Source organism: Carassius carassius, chromosome 9 (assembly GCF_963082965.1).
Source record: "Carassius carassius chromosome 9, fCarCar2.1, whole genome shotgun sequence".
NCBI classification, from domain to species: Eukaryota; Metazoa; Chordata; class Actinopteri; order Cypriniformes; family Cyprinidae; genus Carassius; species Carassius carassius.
In genome coordinates, this window is record NC_081763.1 from 7,596,939 (window position 1) to 7,620,481 (window position 23,543).

General features: G+C 38.0%; 1 protein-coding gene across 4 annotated transcripts; it reads left to right on the top strand.

Moving 5' to 3' along the window:
- Nucleotides 1-361: 361 nt before the first annotated feature.
- On the top strand, nucleotides 362-22,896 carry LOC132148832 (epsin-3-like). 4 transcript variants are annotated; one of them, XM_059557565.1, is made up of 11 exons: nucleotides 367-1,004; nucleotides 4,512-5,229; nucleotides 15,233-15,351; nucleotides 17,829-17,906; nucleotides 18,019-18,108; nucleotides 19,309-19,395; nucleotides 19,714-19,852; nucleotides 21,195-21,356; nucleotides 21,500-21,595; nucleotides 22,274-22,501; nucleotides 22,598-22,896. In XM_059557565.1, the coding sequence occupies exons 2-11, from the start codon at nucleotides 4,632-4,634 to the stop codon at nucleotides 22,882-22,884; spliced, it is 1,884 nt and encodes a 627-aa protein (XP_059413548.1). In that variant the 5' UTR covers nucleotides 367-1,004; nucleotides 4,512-4,631; the 3' UTR covers nucleotides 22,885-22,896. The 4 variants fall into 4 exon arrangements, with proteins under 4 accessions (XP_059413550.1, XP_059413548.1, XP_059413547.1 ...); XM_059557564.1 differs by having other exon boundaries at nucleotides 368-662; XM_059557566.1 differs by having other exon boundaries at nucleotides 377-662; nucleotides 21,198-21,356.
- The last annotated feature ends 647 nt before the right edge of the window (nucleotides 22,897-23,543 follow it).

Genomic DNA, 23,543 nt, shown 5'->3' on the forward strand with positions numbered 1-23,543 from the left:
AAATAATCAAACAAACAAATACGTGCAGAATTTAGCTATAGCCTACTTTGAAACAGTTTTCACTCATAAATTGCAATTACATTTTTTTTTTACAAATAATTACAAAAACAACAACACATTAAACATAGATAGATAGATAGATAGATAGATAGATAGATAGATAGATAGATAGATAGATAGATAGATAGATAGATAGATAGATAGATAGATGTTTTTTAACAGGGTACCCTGTTGGTAGAAAGTGTAACCTGAGAGCACATTTCCAGGCACAGCTGTTTGATAAATCTGGACATTCAGGGTAGCAGTAATCTGCATCTGCTCATTATGAGTCTGGTGTCGGAGCACAAAGGGTTAAAGAAGACTGACTCTGCAGGCTGGATCAGCCCTCCCTCGCTTCTCTGTACTGGGCTTTAACAGGGGGTGCTCTGTTATTATCAGCGAGGTTGGCCCCGGGATATGTACCAATAACTCCTAACCGGATAGGCCTCCACAAAGCGAAAGCGCAAAAACGCGCAGGCGAAACTTTGAGGCGCGTAACTGAGTTGATCATCTGCTGCATTTGAGCCAGAATCCAAAAACTACTAACAACACTGAAAGCATGCGGAGATGTCGAGAGGAGCACAGCCACCGATAGTTGGGACCTTTCTGTCAAGCAATGAGAGGTAAGGACACAAAGGACGTTCAGAAGGCTACGGTTTCGGCTCTCGCGGGTCAACATATGATTTCCCAATCGTGCTCTATGATTCCAGCTGAGTCACGCGAGCTGTCCTCGATACCGCAGTGTGAAGATGCGATCGCTGCTGAACCGGCTCTTTACTACTGTCCCGCTACATCGGAACACATCGGAGGGATTTTAATAGTGGGATTACCTTCCAGTTGAAAATCTTCAGTAGAACCCATGAGGTTTGTGAACTGTGGAAGAGCTGGATTGTTGTCCACTCGGATTGAGAGTGGGTTTCCTCTGAAGTGGACTGCTAAGTAAACTAATTTACGAGAGAACAGAGGTATCTTTTTTCATATTTATCTGAAATATAACGCGATATAGGCAACGTTACGTTACTTTAGACAAAAGTAGAAAGCAAATACAAAGGGAAACTTTTGTTTTTTCTCTCTCTCTATGAAATAGTCATCTTTTTTATATTAAAAAGATTCTTTCTTTCCATTTTGCTATCTCGTGATGTTTTTTAATATATAAAACAAATTAATGACAAATTAAAAATAACAAATTATTTCTACTAATATATTCACTTTTTAAAAAAAATCACTTATGTGCTATACAAAACCTTGGACATTAATTTAGGACTGTCCCCTAAAAATTTAAAAAAAAGTGATAAAAATGAGATATTTGCTTGTCATTACATAATTTGCTTCCTGAAAGCATGATGATGTCATTATGACAAACCTTTTCTAAAATATGTAGTGCGTAGTTCATCGTAGTGAACTAATTCCTAGTATTTATTCTAGTACTTTCTTATAAGCCAAATATAAAGCTGACCATATGATGTTGTTTACACTCTCTCTCTCTCTCTCTCTCTCTCTCTCTCTCTCTCTCTCTCTCTCTCTCTCTCTCTCACACACACACACACACACACACACACACACACACACACACATATTGCTTTCAACCAAGTAGGCCTATTTGTAAAATATAATAACTATTTTAAATAAATATATATTTTAAATTCATAAAAAAAACCAGCATGTAAAAATAACCGTTTATAAACCACCGTACTCTTTCTTGTGCTTCATTTACCCTCTGATGGGTTTGGATATGTAGACTGTATTTTTGTAACGTCTCAGGAACTCATTGTGTATGATGCCCAGGTGCCAGCAGTGCTTTTTTGTGAAATTCCACCCTCCTTGCGCAGCACTTTGTGACCCGACAGACTCGCAGCAGAAATGTGACGTTAAGCAAACTGCTGTCATTGATTGTCGTCTAAAATCAAGGTCACCCCGTGCACTCTGAAAGCACTTTCTCAGTGCTGTATGAAGCACATGGCTTTGATGTGTGTGTGTCTTTTTTATTCAGGTTGTGGTCTTGTTTAGATAAAGTTATTAATCATTTTTCAGAGGAAGCTTACAGTGGCTCTTTGGCTTTGCCATTCAGAATACAATGTAGCCTACAGACATTGACTTGTGTTATCAATAACATGAATTAAACAATTATAAAAATTAATAGTTTTCTTTGGTTTGACTGATCAAACCCATAGTCATGCAGTCTCTTTAACAGAACACTGTTAATAAAAATAAAATAAAAATAACGTACTACTTTAGTCTTTCTACTTCAAAATTTCACTTTTAATGCGATGTGTTACGTGCCACTTCGTGTGATAAATTGTGAAATTTGCTTGCATTTCTTGAAAGTTAAAGTTGTTTCTTCACCCAATTTTGTACAATATTTTACAGTGTATGCCGTCAAAGTTATGTGGAAAGTACGTTTTTTTTTTTTTTGTGTTTATTTTTTATTAATAATGAACGACTATCCAAACAAAACAAAAACAGCTTTGGATCATCCAGGTTACAACACATTATTAAGACTCTTATTCAGGTCAGTACTACATTTTTTGTATGATCCCTCTTATTTTGGTAAAACAATTCACATTTTGCAGATACTGCAAATTGTATGTAAACAACAACAACAACAACAACAAAGATCATGGGCCTCATTCATAAAACACCAGTCGAACTTGTGTAAAATTCTCAACCTTTGTTGATCAAAATCCCATCTTATATTTATTGATTGATGAATTGATTGATCTTTAGAAGAATATTTTTATGAATATACACTCAAATTTACAGGTTACAGGCATGTTCATATTTTCCTAGTCTAGACTGACAGCCTACATTACCTGATATATCGTTATGTCCACGTAGTCAGAACAGTTGTGCCTAATGTGAATTTCAAGTTTTGCTGGTTTTAAGTTATTTGTATCAGGAAAGTTGAGTGTCATGCGTTTCACTGGTCTTGTCTTCAGACGTGCCGTTCACACAAAACCGATAAAGTGTGTAATTTCTACACCACAGGCATCATCAAGCAGTTTTTCAAACAGGTTTTAAGTAGTATATATACCACCCTGTCTTCTTTGGGACCCAAAGCTGGGTGCTGAATTAAAATAGTGGTACAGGAATGATACACTTCTGTCATCTGACTGAATGGCACACCTTTGCCGTCCGAAATTATTGCTACAAAATACAAATAGCTGTTAAGGAACAGAAGAAATGTTTCTTTCACATCTGTGTTCCTCATTTCTTTGAAGACATGTTGCATGCAGGTGGTTCGTGTTATTTTGTAGACTGGAGCTGAGTTATGTCTTTTGATTTCACATTAAAAGAACTTGTCAGATGGTACCCTTGTGAAAAATGAGTGTGCTTAATTCTGTTGAATTGTAGTGTACTTCAAATCTTAAAAGTATATTTTTAAGAAGCTGGACTTAAAATACACATAAAAGTGAACTTAAAGAGAGATACTTTTAGGTTTTTTAACAGTTAAGTACACTTTTAAAAAGTGCACTTTAATAATGTCAGATTACTTTAAAGTAGATGGTAAATAATTACGTTTTTAATAATCTTTTGTCTTACGTGTTGACTAACATGCACACGGAAATACTTGATTATAATTGAACTGTAACATGTTATTTGATATTACATTTAAATGTAATATATTTTAAATGTACTGAATAGCAACTTCATTACAAATGTGTAATTATAAACATATTTAATTCGTTGTCACAGAAGTTTTAATATGATATTATTTTAGTTTACCATAAATGCTTGTCAGTACATTTGGCAGTACACTTTCTAACTAATTACAACACTAACAAAATATTTACAACAGAAGCAGTTATGACATTACATATAAAGATGTACTACATAAGTGGATCAAAAAAGCATTTTCATGTTTAACGTAAATTTACACGAATACATTTTCATTTAATTTACAATTAAAAAAAAAAAAAAAACATGCAGTTAAGTGTCCAAAAACATTCAAACAAATAAAATAAAAAAAACGTTTTTATTTTGATTGGTGTTATTTTAAAATGATTTATTTAAATTTTATATTTTTATGATTTTATTAATTATTAGCTTTTCATTAAACTCACAAACCCCCTTACGAACCCCAGTTTGGGAAACCTTGACATAACATGGTGTTTAATACCCTTCATTTTGTTAATTTCAATGAATGGAATTTTTTTTCTTACTCTTTGTATTTTTAATTATCTTTAATTATCTATTTACAAAATTATCTTATTTAAATCAGTGCAATAAACAAGTTAGCTCAAAAGTAATCGAAAAATAGCTGATTTAAATAGCTAAAATCTGTATTGTAATGGATTATGGTATTAACGTTACTTACGTTACTCTTTTTATAAGTATGCTAAAATGCACTTCTTTTTCAGAAGGATTGGGCTTGCCAAAAAGCCGATGAATCCATCTAAATATCAGGTGCATGTTTTGACAAAGTCCAGGGAATCATTCCATTGCAATGAGGCATGTCTCTCTCTTTTTTTCAGGCTAATGAAGCTGTAGATTCTGCTGGAGATTCCTGACCGTTGCGTCTTCTTTGTGGCACACACTGCATCCCATCTATTCTTTTCACAAACCGTCTTCATCATCCCACGCCCAAAGTCATCATGACGTCCTCTTCTTTACGGCGCCAGATGAAGAACATCGTGAACAACTACACGGACGCAGAGATCAAAGCCAGGGAGGCGACCTCCAACGATCCGTGGGGTCCCCCAACCTCGCTCTTGATGGAAATCTCAGACCTGACCTTCAACGTGGTGTCCTTGACCGAGATCATGGGCATCATCTGGAAGAGGCTCAACGACCACGGCAAGAACTGGCGGCATGTCCTCAAGGCCCTCACTCTGCTGGACTATTTGATCAAGTCAGGATCAGAGCGAGTGGCCCAGCAGTGCAAGGAGAACATCTACGCCATCCAGACTCTGCGGGATTTCCAGTACATCGATCGGGACGGACAGGACCAGGGCATGGGCATACGGGAAAAGTCCAAGCAGCTGGTGGTTCTTCTAAGGGAAGACGAGCGCCTCAAGCAGGAGAGATCGCAGGCGCACCAGACTCGTGAACGTGTGACGGGAACCAGCAGTGCCATGGGTTATGGATCTTTACCACCTCCCTATCCAGGACGTCCCACCAGTCAGCCCAGCGTTGAAGTGCTGCATGGGGAAGAGCAGAGCAGGGTGATGCACGCACCATCCTCCGTCAACCGTGAGTATGACTGTTCACACTGTTTATGAACGGCCTGGATATGTGAGTAAAATCACACACTCACGGGCGCAGTTGAATATTAAGTTATGCACAATAACTTACCATCGTCTTTTACCGTTTACTGCCATAAATCTTGTTAACTACAGGTGCAATAGTCTATTGAGTTATGGGGATTTGTAGGTCAGTGGATTGGCATGGATCAACAATTTACTTGTAAGGATGCATTGATATTGAAATTCTTAATTTAGGCATCAAAATATTGTATTGTACATTATTAAAGTTGGATATTCGTTTTTGAGTGTTAGATGAACAACCAATTAAATATCCAATAGACCTAAGTCAGGTTAGATGCCAAATTTAATTTATAACTCATAAGTTTACTAACTCTCTTATGGAGGTTTTGTCTACTGAAAGATCTTTTTTATCAGCTGAACAATCGGTATGAAATTGAAAAAAATAAATAAATAAATCCATTTAAGTTGACAGTTTTAAAGATTGTAATTTGAGAGTACTACAAGTGCACGTTCAATACAATTAAGTGTATGTCTTTTTCACAAAGGATAGAGTAGATTAAATATGGTAACTGAACGCTTAAATTTGTTTGCTTAACGTGCAAAATTAAATCTTCTTGGATTTCCTTTGAAGTTTTGAAGCGTCAAAGTTTTGGGCGAATGGACTTTGAGTGAAGGAACAGAAATCTCTCAGGTTTCTTTGAAGAAATCTGATCTGAAGGTGAATGAAAGACAAACAGGTTTGGAACGAAAAAAAGGATGAGGAAACGTTGACAGAATTTTCCTTTTTGGATGAAGTGTCCACACACTGTTTACTTAGAAAGGCGTATCACACTCAGCCTTGTGCTTTTAACCCAAATGCTTTGCCATGTATAAAGGTTTAAAAATACAAATGTTGCCACATTCAAATAAAGAAGTGCAGGCTAAATGTCACTATATATTCAGCTAATTGTCAGCCTCTTACATGTATGCTTCTCGTAAACAAATAGTGAATATGCATATAAACAGCCTTTTAATTAACAGAGTAGAATTTCGAGTTATGAGCTACTTTTAGCCTCGAGATGTTTTGTGAATCCAGGCCCTGATCACTTGATGCATGTGTTGCTGTTGGACCGGATTTGCATCTACATTCTTCCCTTGTTCAGTCATGTACTCACTCTATCAGGCTCTTTTCTTACATGTATGTTTATTTTTAAAGGCTTCAAGGTTAATTTTGGTCTGTGAGCAATACTGTTTTAAAAGGATAGGTCACTCAGAAATGATGGCTCTATCTCATGTCTTTCCAAACTGTATCTTTCACCTGTCGGACACACAGTAAAATGAAACTTTAACACTGAGTATTTTAATGCAGCTCTTTTCCGTACATCAGTAGTTGCTTGCCTGCTGCCTGTTTGGCTCACAGTTTAGAAACTAAAATGGATGAGCTTTGAGCTGTGAAATTGATGGCATGTCAAAACTGTCATAAACACATCAAAGATATTATTCCTCCAAAAAAACACAGTGAAGCTCATTCATTGAATTCCTCACATATTTCTAGAGCTGAACTCCAGTACATGCTTGTGGGGAATGTGCCTCTTCCGCAAAATAATACTTTTATTCAGCAAGGATGCAATAAATTGTAAAAGTGACCGACAACATTTATAATGTTCAAATAAATGTGGTTCTTTTGAACACCATTTTTCTAGTCATCAAAGAATCCTCAAAACAAAAATGAGGCAGCACATTTTTATCAAATATATAAAGCCATTGAGCGCATAAGAGATTTCTACCAAAAACATTCAAAAATTTACTGAAATCAAACCTTTGATGACATAAGGAGCACTTATGTCACTTTCACTTTTTCTTACAATAAATGTTTGTCATGATGCCAGGTATTTTGGGAAAGTTCAGAAATTTGCCATCCTGTGTTTCCGAGGGTACTTAATGAAAAGAGTGTTAATGGTCACCTTGTCACTGTAGATAAGGTAAAAAGTTGTGATTTGTGCCACGGAGGTGCCAGTGGTCATGTGAAGTTGACCGTATCTCTAAACCAGTGCATTCCAGGCCAAACGTGGCCATTTAGAGCCACTTTACTGGACCACAACTGGAAGATGGTTCTTTCCTCTCTTCTGGTCCAGAGCTGTTTTCTTTGAGGAAGCAGTTCTATCTTCTTAAATAAATAAATAAATAAAATTAATTAAATAAATAATACAGGTTGTGCTTCACAGTACTAAAAATAAACTAAAACAATAAAATAACAGATATGTAAGGGCTAATTCTAATTCTAAGAAAAAACTAATACTTGACCCTCTAAGACTTGCACTTGCTATTCTTTTTCTACTCTTAATACTTGTTTTCTTTGTAAAAAAAAATCCTACTTTTTATATATATATAAAAGAAACCGTTCTATATGTTCTGCATTGCTAAATTCTCACAGCACTTACATATTATTGGCCTTTTGTTGGTTTTGATTGCTTCTGTAAATTTAAATGTAATGTACAGACATGAAAATAGCATGCATAATAACATAATATAATTTTTTTGTAATTCAATGTTTTTATTTTGATAGAACACACAAAAATACATCACAACAAAGAAGAGAAAACATTTAAACCACTGCCCTCCGAGAACCTCACCCCACACCTATCGCATCGCACCCCAGGACCCAGATAAATACAAAAGTAAAACAATATAAGATCAAATAAATATATATAAAAATATTGGTAATATTATTAACGACAGAATGACAACTTGAGACTAAATAACCAAAATCTTCGAGACTATGGAAATCCAGTTCTTCCACATAGATAGAGTAGCAGGCTTAGCATGGCTAGTCCATGCAGAAGACAGTTTCAGGTATAATATTTCCAATAAGGAATGAATCCAGTGCTTAGCAGAAAGGTCATGAGGGGGTTTCCAGCGCTGAACTAGTAATTTCTTGCCGCAGTCAAAATTTCTGTTCTTTCTCACTTACAGAAAATTGAGAATTATCATTGAACAATAAAATAACAGGATCCTTGGGAAAATGAATCTTGATAACCTTGTATTTAACATCAAGCACAATGTCCCAAAATGTATGTACACCTGGACAGTCCCATAACATATGTCTTAAAGTGTCAAGGCAACCTGGTCTGCAAAATATGCAACATGGATGGGGTGAAGTACCCATAGTATAACGTATAAGTATGGTCTAATATGCTCTTTGAATAATTTTAAAGTGAATGAATTTGTGATTAGAGTTTGAGGAACTATTGAAAGTGTTTACCCACACTGTGTCCCAATCAATGCTTCTTTTATAGGGAGTCAAATCTGATAAACACGCTCTAGATTTAGGGAAATGATCAGAATTAAGGTTTGAAAAGCAAAAGTAAAAATAAGAAACAGTTCCTATGCTTGGCACATTTTGAATCCATTGCACTACTGGGTGAATCTGAAGATTATTACCTTATTACCTGAAGGTTTTAATGCAGAACGGGTTGAAAATATAGAAATAAAGTGTTATGGGAAATACACGGTCTTGAAGATTTTAAATTGATTTCTCTCCATTTATATCTTTAAACGTTAGAATACCTTTTGTAGCCCAAGTTGGCTGTACAAATGGTTGTCCACCAGAAAGCAGAATCCGATTGTGCCATACGGGAGTATGGGTATGCCATATAGTTTTAAAAGGAAAAAAGGATTCAATGTTTTTAAATATTTGGAGAGTGTAGGAAAGTATAGGTCCATAATGTAATGAGCACTTCCTATATGTAAGACCAGAAAATAAAAAATCTTGCCATCGAATTGGTGAAATAAGCTCTTGCTCTATTAAGTTCCACGAGGACTGTGAACAAGAATCAAACCATTTCTTAACCAAGAGCAGAATAAAGGACCAATGATACAATTTAAAATTTGGGCAACCCCATCTGTCTTTCATTTTAATTCTTTGAAGCGTAGACCACTTAACCCGGGGACGTTTTCCATTCCAAATATATTTTATTAGTAAAGAATCTAGTTTTTTCCAATAATTTGTAGGTGGGGGGAGAGGAAGCATGGAACTAATAAAATTGATGCATGGCAGAATATTCATTTTTATTACTGACATTCGGGCGAAGGTGATGAGGGCAGATCCATCTTTGGATGACATCTGACATCCATCTTTGAATATCAGACCAAATTTTTCCATAGATTGAGATTAGGGGTAAAGTGGGTCTAAGTTCGATCCCTAAATATTTAACTTGTGTTGATAATAGGACATTGTTTGGAATATAAAAAAATGAGACCACCGGAATTAAGAGGCATCAAAATAGTTTTTGAATTATTAATTTTAAATCCCGATAGAATGCCAAATTCTATAATTATAAGGGCGTTAGGAAGCGAGCGCTGCAAGTCAGATAGAAATAATAAAGTGTCATCTGCATATAAGGAAATAGAGTGGCTTGATGCGCCTAACTGGTGTAATGAGACTGCACTGTCTAATATACTGTGCCAGGGGTTCTATTGATAAATTGAACAAAAGGGGGGAAAGTGGACAACCCTGCCTTGTACCTATATGAATATTAAACCTCTGAGATGAGTCCACCAGTAGATTCTCTGGCCATGGGATTAGTGTATAGAGTTTGTATCATTCTAATGAACCTGTCACCAAAATTGAACTTCTTTAAAGTACACCACAGAAAGCCCCATTCAAGCCGATCAAAGGCCATTAGTCGTTTTCAATTTTCCTGATTCTGTGATGATGTGTAACACTCGGCGGAGGTTGTCAGAAGCCTGGTGTCCAGGGATGAATCCCGATTGATCTGGATCAATTAGTTTATGTATTGGACGCCTGCCAATAACTTTAGCTAAAATTATTAGCCTTAGCCAAAGTTTTGCTAAATTTTGACATCCTCATTAATCAAGGAGATGGGCCTTTAGTTAGAACAGTCCGAGTAATCTTTGCCGGGTTTAGGTAGAACAGAGATTAAAGCTGAATTGAGGTCTCTTTGAAAATGGCCTTTGGATATGGCCTCATTTATAGTGCGTAACCAAATATGACCTAATAAATCCCATAGCACCAGGTATAACTCTGTTGGAAGGCTGTCAGTTCTGGGAGACTTTCCTTTATTTGAACAAATTAGTGCATTATGTAGTCCTTCTAAGGTTTTATCAGAGTCAAGGTTATCCATTTCCTCTTTTGAAAGTTTATTTAAATTCAATTGGTCAAAAAACCTTTTTAACTGGCCAGTACTGGGTTACGTTTATGAAGAATTTGTTTTTTTTCAAAAAATGACGTGAATATTTTGTTAATATCTCTGGGATGTGAATTGAGAACATTTTTTGAATTATAAATAAGTAGTATAAATATATCTAACAGAATGTCCCTTTCTAGAGTCATTATTTTTCTAACTAATGAGTTTATGGGCATTAAATAACTTTTCTAATATAAATGTACATGACATTATGTCTTTCTGTGACTGAAACACTGATTGAGTGATTGCATACAACATGATTCATTTCAATAAGTTGTACTGTTACCTTCTGATGTTCATTCATGTTTATTTCATGCTGTAACTAGTAGTAAAGAGGAAGAGAGGATGGGTTCACATGCTGCTTGATCTGATGGGCTACAACGATCTGTCAAAACACATGAAAGAGCATCAAAACCCCCAGTTATGGTTTGAACGCTCAGTAGTTTCATATAAAAGTAACAAAGCACAAAGCTCATTGTGACTATTGAACGAGAGGCGCACTACAACTACAGTTTAGTCGAGCTTTATTCATGCAGGAACTGAAAACATCATAGACTAAAGATCTTGGTTCGTCAAAATGAAAATCGATTAAAAATGAGAAATCGATAATGTCAACCCAGCACTGGCATCTACACTGCTGACATGTTTACCTGTTGTAAAAATAGACCGACACAGTTAAAACGCCATCAGAGACACACTGATTAAACATCACTGTTTGGTTTGGGTCAATGATTTCAGCCATACCAAACAATTCTGGCTGAAACAAAAACTTAATTTTCAATTGAATATTTCAAATTTCAGTGCATCACTATAATATGAAATGCATATCCTTAATTAACAAGGTCCAAACAGCAAGACCAATTGATAACCGGTGTTAACAGTTAGTAGTAACAAATAAGTGATTCTTTGAAGTGGCGCCGATACAGGATGGCTGCCTCCGTGACGTGCTCTGCAGTTGTTTTTGTGTTTTTGTTAGTTTGTCCTGTCTTTAGTTATATTCCTGCAATCAGTTTCACCAGGGACGAATTGCTGGATATTCGGCAACACACATCTCCCGATATTTCACCGGTTTTCGACTATTCTGATGTTTTGCTGGACATTCTTGTCGGCGGAGCGGCTGCCCTGATCACACGCTTCAAGAGGACGCGCAGGCGGGGAAAGCGAGCTGGCGCGCTCGTGAGACTCAGAAAACGCGGATTTCGAATGCCATTGCCTAGCATCCATCTGGCAAATCTCCGCTCTCTACCCAACAAAACGGACGAACTGCTTCTGCTCTCTCGGACAAATAAAGATTTCTCCCACTCTGCTGCTCTGTGTTTCACGGAAACTTGGCTGAATGACACCATACCGGACAGCGCGCTCCATCTGCCGGACTTTCAGCTGTTTAGAGCGGATCGCGACGCAGAATCAACGGGGAAATCGCGCGGCGGCGGGACATGCTTTTACATCAATGAACGGTGGTGTACAGATGTAACTGTGTTAAAGAAGACATGCTGCTCAAATCTCGAAACGCTCTTCATTAACTGCAAGCCGTTCTATTCGCCGCGGGAGTTTCATTCGTTCATTCTGGTTAGTGTTTACATCCCTCCTCAAGCGCACGTGAGCTCAGCTTTACAGAAACTCGCTGAGCAGATCACAGAGACAGAACAACAACACCCAGACTCTGTTTTAATCATTCTTGGGGACTTTAATAAAGCCAATCTCTCCCGTGAACTGCCAAAATACAGACAGCATGTTACTTGTCCCACAAGAGACAGTAATATATTGGATCACTGTTACACAACAATAAAGGATGCATTTCACTCTGTTCGACGAGCAGCTTTGGGACATTCTGATCACCTTCTGGTTCATCTTATACCGACCTACAGGCAGAAACTAAAATCAGCTAAACCTGTATTAAGGACTGTAAAAAGATGGACTAATGAAGCAGAGCAGGATTTACAATCTTGTTTTGACCTCACTGATTGGAGTGTTTTTGAAGCTGCTGCCACCGATCTGGATGAACTCACAGAGACCGTAACATCATATATCAGTTTCTGTGAGGATATGTGTATTCCTACCAAGACTCAACTAAATTACAACAATGACAAACCGTGGTTCACTGCAAAACTCAGACAGCTCCGTCAGGCCAAAGAAGATGCTTACGTGAAGGGGGACAATGTCTTGTATAAACAGGCTAAATACACACTGGAAAAGGAGATCAAAGTGGCAAAGAGGAATTATTCTGAAAAAATAAGGACTCAGTTCACTTCGAACGACTCCGCATCAGTGTGGAAAAGCCTAAAGAAGATCACCAATTACAAGACACCACCCCCCAGCACTGTGGAAAATCAACGACTGGCAGACGATCTGAACGAGTTTTACTGCAGGTTTGAAAGAACACCCATCACCTGCCCTGAACACCTCTCCACACAACCGTTCACACCAATAACAACTCCTGCAACCAACCCTGAATGCCTCTCCAAACAAACGTTTACACCATTCACAGCTCCTGCAACCAACCCTGAATGCCTCTCCACACAACCGTTCACACCATTAACAGCTCCTGCAACCCAGCCTGATCACCTCTCCAATCAACCGCTCTCACCATTCACAACTCCTGCAACCAACCCTGAATGCCTCTCCAAACAACTGTTCACACCACTCACAACTCCTGCAACCCACCCTGAACACCTCTCCAATCAAGCGCTCTCACCATTCACACCTCCTACATCCCCCCTCTCCCCCACACCTGCAATACAGATCAGCGAAGATGCGGTGCGCCAGGTCTTCAGGAAGCAGAAAAGGAAAAAAGCACCAGGCCCAGATTGTGTTACACCAGCCTGTCTGAAATCCTGTGCTGACCAGCTGGCCCCCATCTTCACAAAGATCTTCAACAGATCGCTGGAGCTGTGCGAAGTCCCTTCATGCTTCAAACGCTCCACCATCATCCCCATCCCAAAGAAATCCAAAATTACAGGACTAAATGACTACAGGCCTGTGGCTCTAACGTCTGTAGTCATGAAGTCATTTGAAAAACTGGTGCTGGCCCACCTGAAGGACATCACTGGACCCTTGCTGGATCCTCTTCAGTTTGCCTACAGAGCAAACAGGTCTGTGGACGATGCAGTAAACATCGGACTGCATTATGTTCTGCAACACCTAGACAGACCGGGGACCTATGTGAGGATCCTGTTTGTGGACTTCAGCTCTGCCTTCAACACGATCATCCCAAACCTCCTCCTGCCCAAACTAACTCAGCTCTCCATGCCCACCTCCGTCTGTCAGTGGATCAACAGCTTCCTGACAGACAGGCAGCAGCTAGTGAGGCTGGGAAAATACACATCCAGCACCCGTACAATCAGCACCGGAGCTCCCCAGGGCTGTGTTCTCTCCCCACTGCTCTTCTCCCTGTACACTAATGACTGCACATCTAAGGACCCCTCTGTCAAGCTCCTGAAGTTTGCAGATGACACCACACTCATCGGCCTCATTCAGGACGGTGACGAGTCTGCTTACAGACAGGAGGTTAAAGAGCTGGCTGTCTGGTGCAGTCTCAACAACCTGGAGCTTAACACGCTCAAAACAGTGGAGATGATCGTGGACTTCAGGAGAAACCCCCCTGCACTCCCCCCACTCACCATCATGAACAGCACTGTGACTGCAGTGGAGTCATTCAGGTTCCTGGGCACCACTATCTCTCAGGACCTGAAGTGGGACATTCACATTGACTCCATTGTGAAAAAGGCCCAGCAGAGGTTGTACTTCCTTCGCCAGCTGAGGAAGTTTATCCTGCCACAGGATCTGCTGAAACAGTTCTACTCCACCATCAGTGAATCCATCCTCTGCACTTCAGTAACTGTCTGGTTCAGCTCAGCTTCTAAATCGGACCTCTGAAGACTACAGAGGGTAGTCCGGACTGCTGAGCGAATTATCGGTACAACCCTCCCATCTATTCAAGAACTGTACTTACCCAGAGTGAGCAAAAGGGCTGTTAAAATCACTCTGGACCCCTCACATCCAGCACACTCCCTCTTTGAACTGTTGCCATCTGGTCGACGCTACAGAGCACTGAGCACCAGAACGACCAGACACAGGAACAGTTTCTTCCCTCAGGCAATCCATCTTATGAACAGCTGATAATAACTGTGGGACACACTACACTATTTATATTTATATACACTACACTTTTTATCCAACACACATACTTAGCGTACACGTAAATCTGTTGCACATAATATACATGTACATACATGGAACACACTATACTACTTATATTTATATTTATATACACATACACTTATTTATCCAAACACACATACTTAGCGTACAGTTACAATTTTTCCACATAATATACATGTACATACATAAATGCTCTTTTTAATATACCTGCCATACATTGTCAATTTGTATATTGTCAATCCTTACCCACCTATTTGTATTTTTTTGTATTTTTTATTCCTTATTGTGTTTTTTGTTCTGTCGCTGTTATGTTGCACTGCGGAGCTCTGTCACGAAAACAAATTCCTCGTATGTGTGAACATACCTGGCAATAAAGCTCATTCTGATTCTGATTCTGATTCTGATAAAAGCTACACATAATAATGAAATGTTCACATAATCATTAAGTAACTAGGTATAGGTATAACTATTACGGTTATTATAATGTAACCCCATCAACCATTCCCTCCTGTCCTGCCCCACACAGATACCCCACTGTTTCACCAGCAGAGTCAAACTTATCTGACATTCAGTGTTGGTCCCAGGCCTTTCTCAACCAAAGCAAGAGGTTAAATCAAGCATTTTGTCTTTTCTTCCTCCCAGCCTCCTATTCCCCCTCTCACCTGGCCCCAGATCTGGAGAGCGCCCGGCCGCAGACGAGCGGAGAGGAGGAACTCCAGCTGCAGCTGGCCTTGGCCATGAGCCAAGAGGAGAGTGTGAAGGTGAGACACACACACACACACACACCTAGTGGTCTTGGTTCAGGATGCAGATTTTACTTTGGGTATCACATGGTACTATCTGATAACACTTTATTTTAAGGACCAGTTCTCACTATTAACTAGTTGCTAGGATGAATATTACTAGTTTATTGGCTGTTTATTATTACTTATAAAGCACATATTAATGCCTTATTCTGCACGACCATATTCTAGATCCCTTAATCCGACCCCATAGCTACACTAACTACCATACTAACAACAGCAAATTAGGAGTTTATTGAGGCAAACATCATAGTTATAATGCTGTGTTCCAGGCAGGTTTTTGAGCTCGTAAGTCACGATTTCAAACCACGACTCAGGACTTTGTACCGTTCCAGGCAAGTCACGCCAAACTTCCTGAGCGCAAGGAATTGTAGCTAGATTAATAATTTTATTGCAACGTTACATTCTTAAAATCGTTTTTTTTTTTACGTGTACCACTTGCATAAACACAGCATCCTTAGGCAGTATTATCCGTAGGGGCTCCCCTTGTTGTTTCGCGTGCTGTGTGACATCAGAACTCGTAACTGGGAGTACATCGATCTAGTACGAGTTCACGGGTGGGAAGTCACGGGTTTGACTGCCGTTCCTGTGCACTTTCACAGGTTTAAGGTTGGAAAAACACGGGTCACGGGTTGCCTGGAACGCGGCATTAGTCCCCAAAATAAAGTGTGACCAAATATTGATTTTAAAAAAGTAACAAAAGTCATTCATCTTTCTAAAGTAAAACTGTCTAATAGTAACACTAATTGACTAAGATAGTTACTAGTTAGAAGTTAACAATTAGTAGTAGCAAATAAGAAATCTTTCAGGCTGCATTAAAGACGTCTTTATTTTTGTTTCCAATATACATGAAAGTCTTATAGGTTTGGAATGACATGAGACTGAGTAAATAATGAGTAAATAATGACATTTTTTAAAATCTTTTTGACATTTTCAAATCTTTGTCTATTAATAGTATCTAATATATAGTATATAATACTATCAATAGAACACATCCAGTAGGAAATATATCAACACGGGAAGGAAACAGCAATTTCAGCACTTGAGAGGCTGAATGAAACTTTTCATCTAATCTGAGAGCTTTGATTTAGTGTATTAAAATGGCCTTTTGTAATGCACTTCTCAGAGGTCACTTGTCTTTAATTAGAAGTTTGTAACAACTCATTATTAAGCTGGAGGCTTAAGTACAGCACCAAATTTCCAATTAGCATGTGGGCTAATGATTTGTTTTTGTAGTGCACTTGAGGTGAGACCAAAATGTTGCTGTCTCCATCCAGCATTGTCTAGAAAGAGCTCAGTCACCATCTGACAGTGTTGCCAGTGTGTGAAGAGATCGCATTAGCATCCTCACTCTATAATGCAGGTCTAACTGAAGCTGCAGTGGCTCTGAGTGTGTCACTGGACTGGTTTTATGATCCAGCGCTCATAAATCAGACTGTCTGGAGCTGCTCTGTTGTTCTGTTGATGTTTAGGGACTAGTGCAGGATGTGCAGGACTTTAGTCCAAGACCCATCAGCCTTTTAATACACTATTGTTCAAAGATTAGTGAAAATTTGTAAAATATTTTGAATGATAAAAGTCTCTTATGTTCAGCAAGGCTGCAATTATTGATAAAAATACAGTAAAAACAGTAATACTGTAAATTATTATTATTATAATAATTTAAAACAACTGTTTTCTGAATGAACATGTTTTAAAAATGTAGTTTATTCCTGTGATGCAAAGCTGATTACTCCAGTCTTCAGTGTCACATGATCCTTCAGAAATCTGTCTAATATACTGATTTGATGCTCAAAAATATTTTCTTATTATTATCAATGTTGAAAACAGTTGCGCTGCTTAGTTGTTATCATTATTATTATTTTGTGTGTGTGTAAACCATGCTACATTTTTTAGAATTCTTTGATAAATAGAACATTCAATAGAACAGCGTTTATTCAAAAATATATATTTAATATTTAATATATATATTTAATGTGTCCTTGCGGAAAAAACTATCAGTTTCTTACAAAAAAAAAAAAAAGATTTATGAACAGAGGTGTATATAAATAAATACAAATCAATTGTAAAGATTGATGTTTTTAAAAATGTAGGCATCCATAAGTGCAAAAGTGAAACAAATAGTTCAGAAAAAAAAGTGAAAAGTTCGTCATTATATACCCACACTCATGTTGTGCCAAATGCGCAGAAGTCTACTTCCTATACAAACTAATGTGGCTATTTGTTTCACACATTCACATATATAAGATTCAAACATTGATTCGCTTATATTCTGGGTGTTATTTTCACTGATCCAAACAAAAAATGATGTGGTAAAAATGTAAAATGGAGAATGGAAGTCTTTCATTTATATACCACTTTTGTTTGAGGTAAAACTCGATTGGCACTCTAAGGTTCATTTGCTCCACACTAACCTCATTCCTCTTTTCCTCTAGCCTGTTCCTGTTGTGGATATTGATGAACAGACACAGCTTCAGATCGCAATGAGTCTCAGTGAGGAGGAGGCACACAAGGTACTGCAATCCCAGGAGTCACTGCTACACCTCCCCTTCACCTTTAAGTTGCCCAAATGCCTGTATGTTGTGAGTGACACTGCGTGCATGTTGTCTGATCATATCTCTCTAGCCAGCTCCTCCTCCTGCTGCTGTTCTGGAGATGGATGAAGAGGCACAGCTTCAGCTGGCCCTCACTCTCAGTAAAGAGGAACATCAGCAGGTAGGACCCTGGGTCATGAGATTTAAAACTTTAACCATTTCTATTAATGCATGCAAGAAAAAAAAATCCCGCATCTAAAACTATCAGAGTCATTAGAGGACCACTATGGGAGTGCTGATATTCACATATATGAGGTCTTGATGGGCAAATATTTAACGTTCTACCCTCAATTGTTGGTATGTGGAAAAGCACCACTTGTTATTTATTATGTAGTTATTTCCATAACTTTTTAAATAGTATTATAGTAAATATCTTAAATTGTGTTCTGAAGACGAATGGAGCTTTTACGGGTTTGGAACGACATGGGGGGTAAGTGATTAATCATAGATGGAAGAAAAAGTGGCTGGTTTTGCATTAGTTTTCCTAATATACTGTCTACTCAGATATCTTCATCTGTTCATTTTTTTAAGGCAGCAGCAGTACATTAAATTAGTTTATAAATAATAAATAGTTTTTCCACTAATGATTCAATTTCTACGAAGAAAAAAGCACCGTAGTCATTAAATATTCATTCGGTTTGTTCTTGATCATTTTTAAACATAATTTTATGGTGTTTTTGGAGTTCAGTTCAGTCTAGTCCAGACCAGTTTCCTCAGGAGGTGCTTTCATACTAAAACATTACCTGCTTAGTCACTGACTGACTGGGCAGCAAAACAGTGTTCAGACACGACCATAGTGAGGAAATATGGAATAAATAGTATAATGATATTATTTCTGATACTAGAAGAGCTGTTGACTATGAAAAGTGCAGTTAGTTTTGCTGTTCCTTGTTGTATGTAGCACCTACAGTTCTGCATATCTCAACATTAGAAAGACATCCGAAGTTTGTTTTTGACAACACTGATGCTCACTTCAGTCTCATTCTGTCAGTTTTAATAGTGTTTTTCAGGGCTAATTGTTTTATGAATTTGAAGCTTTGAAAAGTGTTTTACTGAAAGATGAATGACTTAAAACTATATCGAACTTGACAACAAACATGCATTTTGCTACAAAGAGTACAGCAGAAACAAATAGCTTGTTTTTTTAAGGGTCAGCAAAGCGGTGGAAATGGTTATATACTGTAAACTAAATGGTCTTGCACAACTACATGACATACAGTAATGAAAAATGTATACTAGTTTGACTGTGCATGCTTGCTCTAGTTGTGTTCTTAAGGATGTCTTAAACTCTGATACGTCTTCAATGTCTGTTGGTTACTAGGAGGAGCAAAGTCGACAAGGAGACGAGTCGTTGCTCCAGAAAGCACTTGAGGAGAGCAAACGAGAATTGGAGGCCAAAGGAGGAAGAGTATGAGACTCTTTTAACCTGTTCGCTCTTTATGAGCACATACAAATGAATGCTTTTAACTAAGAACAGATAAACGTATTGCTATAGCTGTTCCAGTTGTAAAAAATTGACCATGACTGGAGAGGACTTAATGTGCTTTGGCCTGTTAATTGAAGCTGGTTCATTTTTAGTTTGTCACATAAATTCAAAGTACTGTTCTGCAGTGAAATGTCCCCATTGCAAGGTTTTTATGAACGCTTGTGTATAGGTGCATGCCGTATTGACCTAAAAATCGCTCTGAATGTGCTGAAAGTGCTTTTCTGTCCTTTCCTTTGGCAGTCTGCCATGCTGGATCTTGCAGATATTTTTGCTCCAGCTCCTGATGTGCCCTCTGCTGCCAGTTCTTGGGCTTCATCTGGAGGCTATAGTGGCTTAGCCCAGGCTGGTCCTCTGAGGTCTGAGCCCTGGGATAGTCCAGGTAAGCTCATAGGATTGTATATCAGCAGTGCACTCTTAAACATTAGAGGCCCACCAGGTATTTTAGATGCATATAAAATAAGGTGAATTTCTTTTTACGTAATATTCTACTGTACATAATATTCACTTATGACATGTTGAGATCACATGACCAAAAGTTACTTTTTTAGCCACACCATCCAATGGCTGTTGATTTGAGAGCGTATTTTGATACAAATATTTCTTAGCAGTTAGAAATTTTATTTAGCATTTACTGGAATTTCAATCATTTATTTATTTATTTTTTTGTGAGAACATGGGATAGTTGAAAGGAAACCGAGGAATTGTTTAGCACAGGTCATTGAGTCATCATATATATCATTGTGTTTCTCATATCCTTTAAAGTTGTGCAAACTGGAGTAAGAATTAATTTACTTGTCATGACCAGTTTGTACTTGGATTTGGACTCTTTCAGTTTACCAAAGATATGAATCATGGGTGAAGAATATGCCTGTGAATAGGGATAAGTATAGGCGTTCCTCAATAACACCGGTAACTAAATGTCAGTGGCTCTCAGCCTTTTGACTCCAAGGGCCCCCATCGTCAAAGACAATATTTAAAATATACGATACTTCTCCTATAATGTCAAAGCTGCTCATTTTAAAACTTGTGTATAGAAACTAAAATAAACCCAAATAATTAAATTCCATAATTTCAGTAGATGATTGTTCTCCCTGGTTTATACTTTTTATTACCAGTTTAGATTTGTTTGTTTCCAGGTTGTCCAAGATCACAAGAACCCTGGTTCTTAAGTAAAAATGTAAGTTATTAAGGGAACAAATTAAAATAAGAAACACGTATACATCTTGATTTTTAGGTGTCGTTGCATATTTTAAACTAGGGATGTGTGAGACCAGTGCTGATATATTGCTGCTGCTGTCGACATTGGAAACACTAGTCATTTACATAATTGTTTATTTTTTTTGCACATTTATGTTTTGGTTTACATTTTTACAAAGTCTACGTTTAACTTGTAGTCTTGTTAATGTTACTCTTTGAAATCAGTATGTTATTTTGAAAAGTGTATATTTGGAATTTCCGTCGTCTTGCACATCATTTGTTTTGTCTCATTTTAAATAATATTAAGCCATTATTTGGTCCCTTTGGTATTGTGCTGAGGCCCCTAGTGGGACACTGGTTGAGAGCCACTGATCTGCACTGATATGTGTCCATATGAAGTCCATGACTACTGGCGTTTCAGCCAGTAAAACAAACAAAAAATGAATGTAAACTTCCAGCAGTATTGCCTTAATAATACAGCCTTACTAATCTGAACTCCACTAACTAATCTGATTGTGTTGAAGCAGAGCCCAGCTCTCTAAGCCGTCAACAGGGAAGCTCATGGATGGCGCCTCCTGCATCAAGTGATCGTTCCCAGCCCTGGGCACAGCGACAGCCACATCCTGACCCATGGGACGCCCCTAGCTCTGCGCCCATGAACCAGACCTGGATCTCCCCTGCACGTGGTACAAACATCACCTTCTAGTTAACAATGTAGATCTGATCGCTAGTCATACCTAAAGATGCTAAATATACTAAATACACTAACTGAAGATGCTATTAATCCTATATAAGTCCAACCATTTTATATTTGTTGTAAATTGTGTAGGAACTGGAGTGGATCCCTTTTCAACCGTAGAAGCAAACAAACAAGGATCTATTGGCCCTCTCAAAACTCCATCCCCTCGGGCAGGAAGTCCCTCAGGCAATCACAATCACTCTGCTCTTTCTCATTTTTTTTTCTATTAATGTTAATATATTAATATTAATAATCAATCATTGCTATTGTAATACATATACATATATAGAATTTTTTCCCCCTTTTTCTTTTTTATATTTATTTTTTGTGAATAATTCGATTTTTTGTCATTTATATTTTTACCATTCAAAGGTTTGGGGTCAGTAAGATTGTTTTAATTAATGCTTTTATTCAGCAAAACATATCAAATTGATAAAAAGTGACAGTAAATACATTTATGGTGTTATAAACGGTAAACTTTCTGTTCATCAAAAATTCCTGAAATGTATCACAGTCCGCACGAAAATATAAAGCAGCACATCCGTTTTCAACATTGATAATAAGAATTGTTTCTTGTACAGCAAAGCAGTGTATTAGACACAGAAGACTGGAGCAATGATGCTGAAAATTCTGATTTAAAATCATATGAATAAAAACAATTTTAAAATATATCCACATAGAAAACGGTTATTTTAAATTGTAATAATACTTCACAATATTACTGTTTTACTGTTTTTTTGATTGAATAAATGCATCCTGGGTCAGCATTAGTTTTTTAAAAAGACATAACAAATTGAACATTCCCCAAACTTTTTAATGGTAGTGTGCATTCATTTATCTCATTAGTTTTATTCAAATTTTTAGATGACGATCTTTTCGACGAGGCTATGGATGGAGGTCAGGCAAATTTAAATGGCCATAGTAGTCCTATGCCTTTCGATATGTCTTCCCTTGGCAAAGGTCTACCAAAAACAGCTCCTCAAACCAGAACTCCCGAGGCATTTCTGGGTCCCACCGGAGCATCACTCGTCAACCTGGATGCTTTGATACCCTCCAACCCTCCTTCCAAGAACTTCAACCCGTTTTTATCAGGTTTGAATGCATTATTTGACTATTACCAAACCTCTTGTTGTCACGCGTGTCTAAATCCACAATATTCTAATTGATTGTGGACTCTTTCCCATTTAGGAATAGATGCTCCATTGACCTCTAATCCATTCCAACATGAGCCGCCCCGTTTCACAATTAATCCAATGCACCCCAGCTCCACATCTCCTGTACCCACATCCCTCCCATTTAATACCTCTCTGCCCATGGCTGCCAGCATCCAGCCCAGCTCCCTGAATTCTACCTTCACACAGTCCGCACACATCCCGCCGCTGGTCCCCGGAGACCTGCCGCAGCCGCTGCTACCCCTGTCAACGACATCCACGCTTGGAGATCCAGACCAACACAACCAAAACCCATTCCTATGAGCAGATCCAAACAACCACTGACTTGACTTAAAACTGGAACACAATTTTTTTTTAAAATGACTTTGCTCCTTTCACAGCTTCCTGATTTCGCTCTATGCAGTGACTCTTAAGAGGCGTTCACACATTTCCAGTGACAAATAAAACTTTCATTTTCAACAGTGATGACCAATGTGGCGTATTCACTGATGGGACAAAGTTGAGAAAAGTTCAATATTATGCAAATGAACATTTGTGCTTGAACACATTACCAAGTATCTCCATACCAGCAGGTGGCAGTAGTCTGTGTTCATCATTCAAAAATGGAAAATTGTAACTGTGCACATTAAAATTAAAAACTACATAAATAACTATTTACTTACACTACACCCCATTTGTAATCACTTTTTGACAAAATTTGGCCAAAAGTTGTGCAGTGCACCAATAACATTAGGGCAGCCACTGGACAGCCACTGGGCGACCTCCAGTCTTAAAATCACTGTATGTGTGAACGCCCTTGAGCTAAAATCATATGTGTGAATGTCAAGCATGCATTACATGGTGATACAAATTGATGCTGGATTTATAAGAATTGAAAAATAAATGGCACAGTTTAAAGGTTAAGAATATTAAATCCAACTCCCGTAGCGTCAGTGTCACCTTTAAGTATTATAATAGTTTTT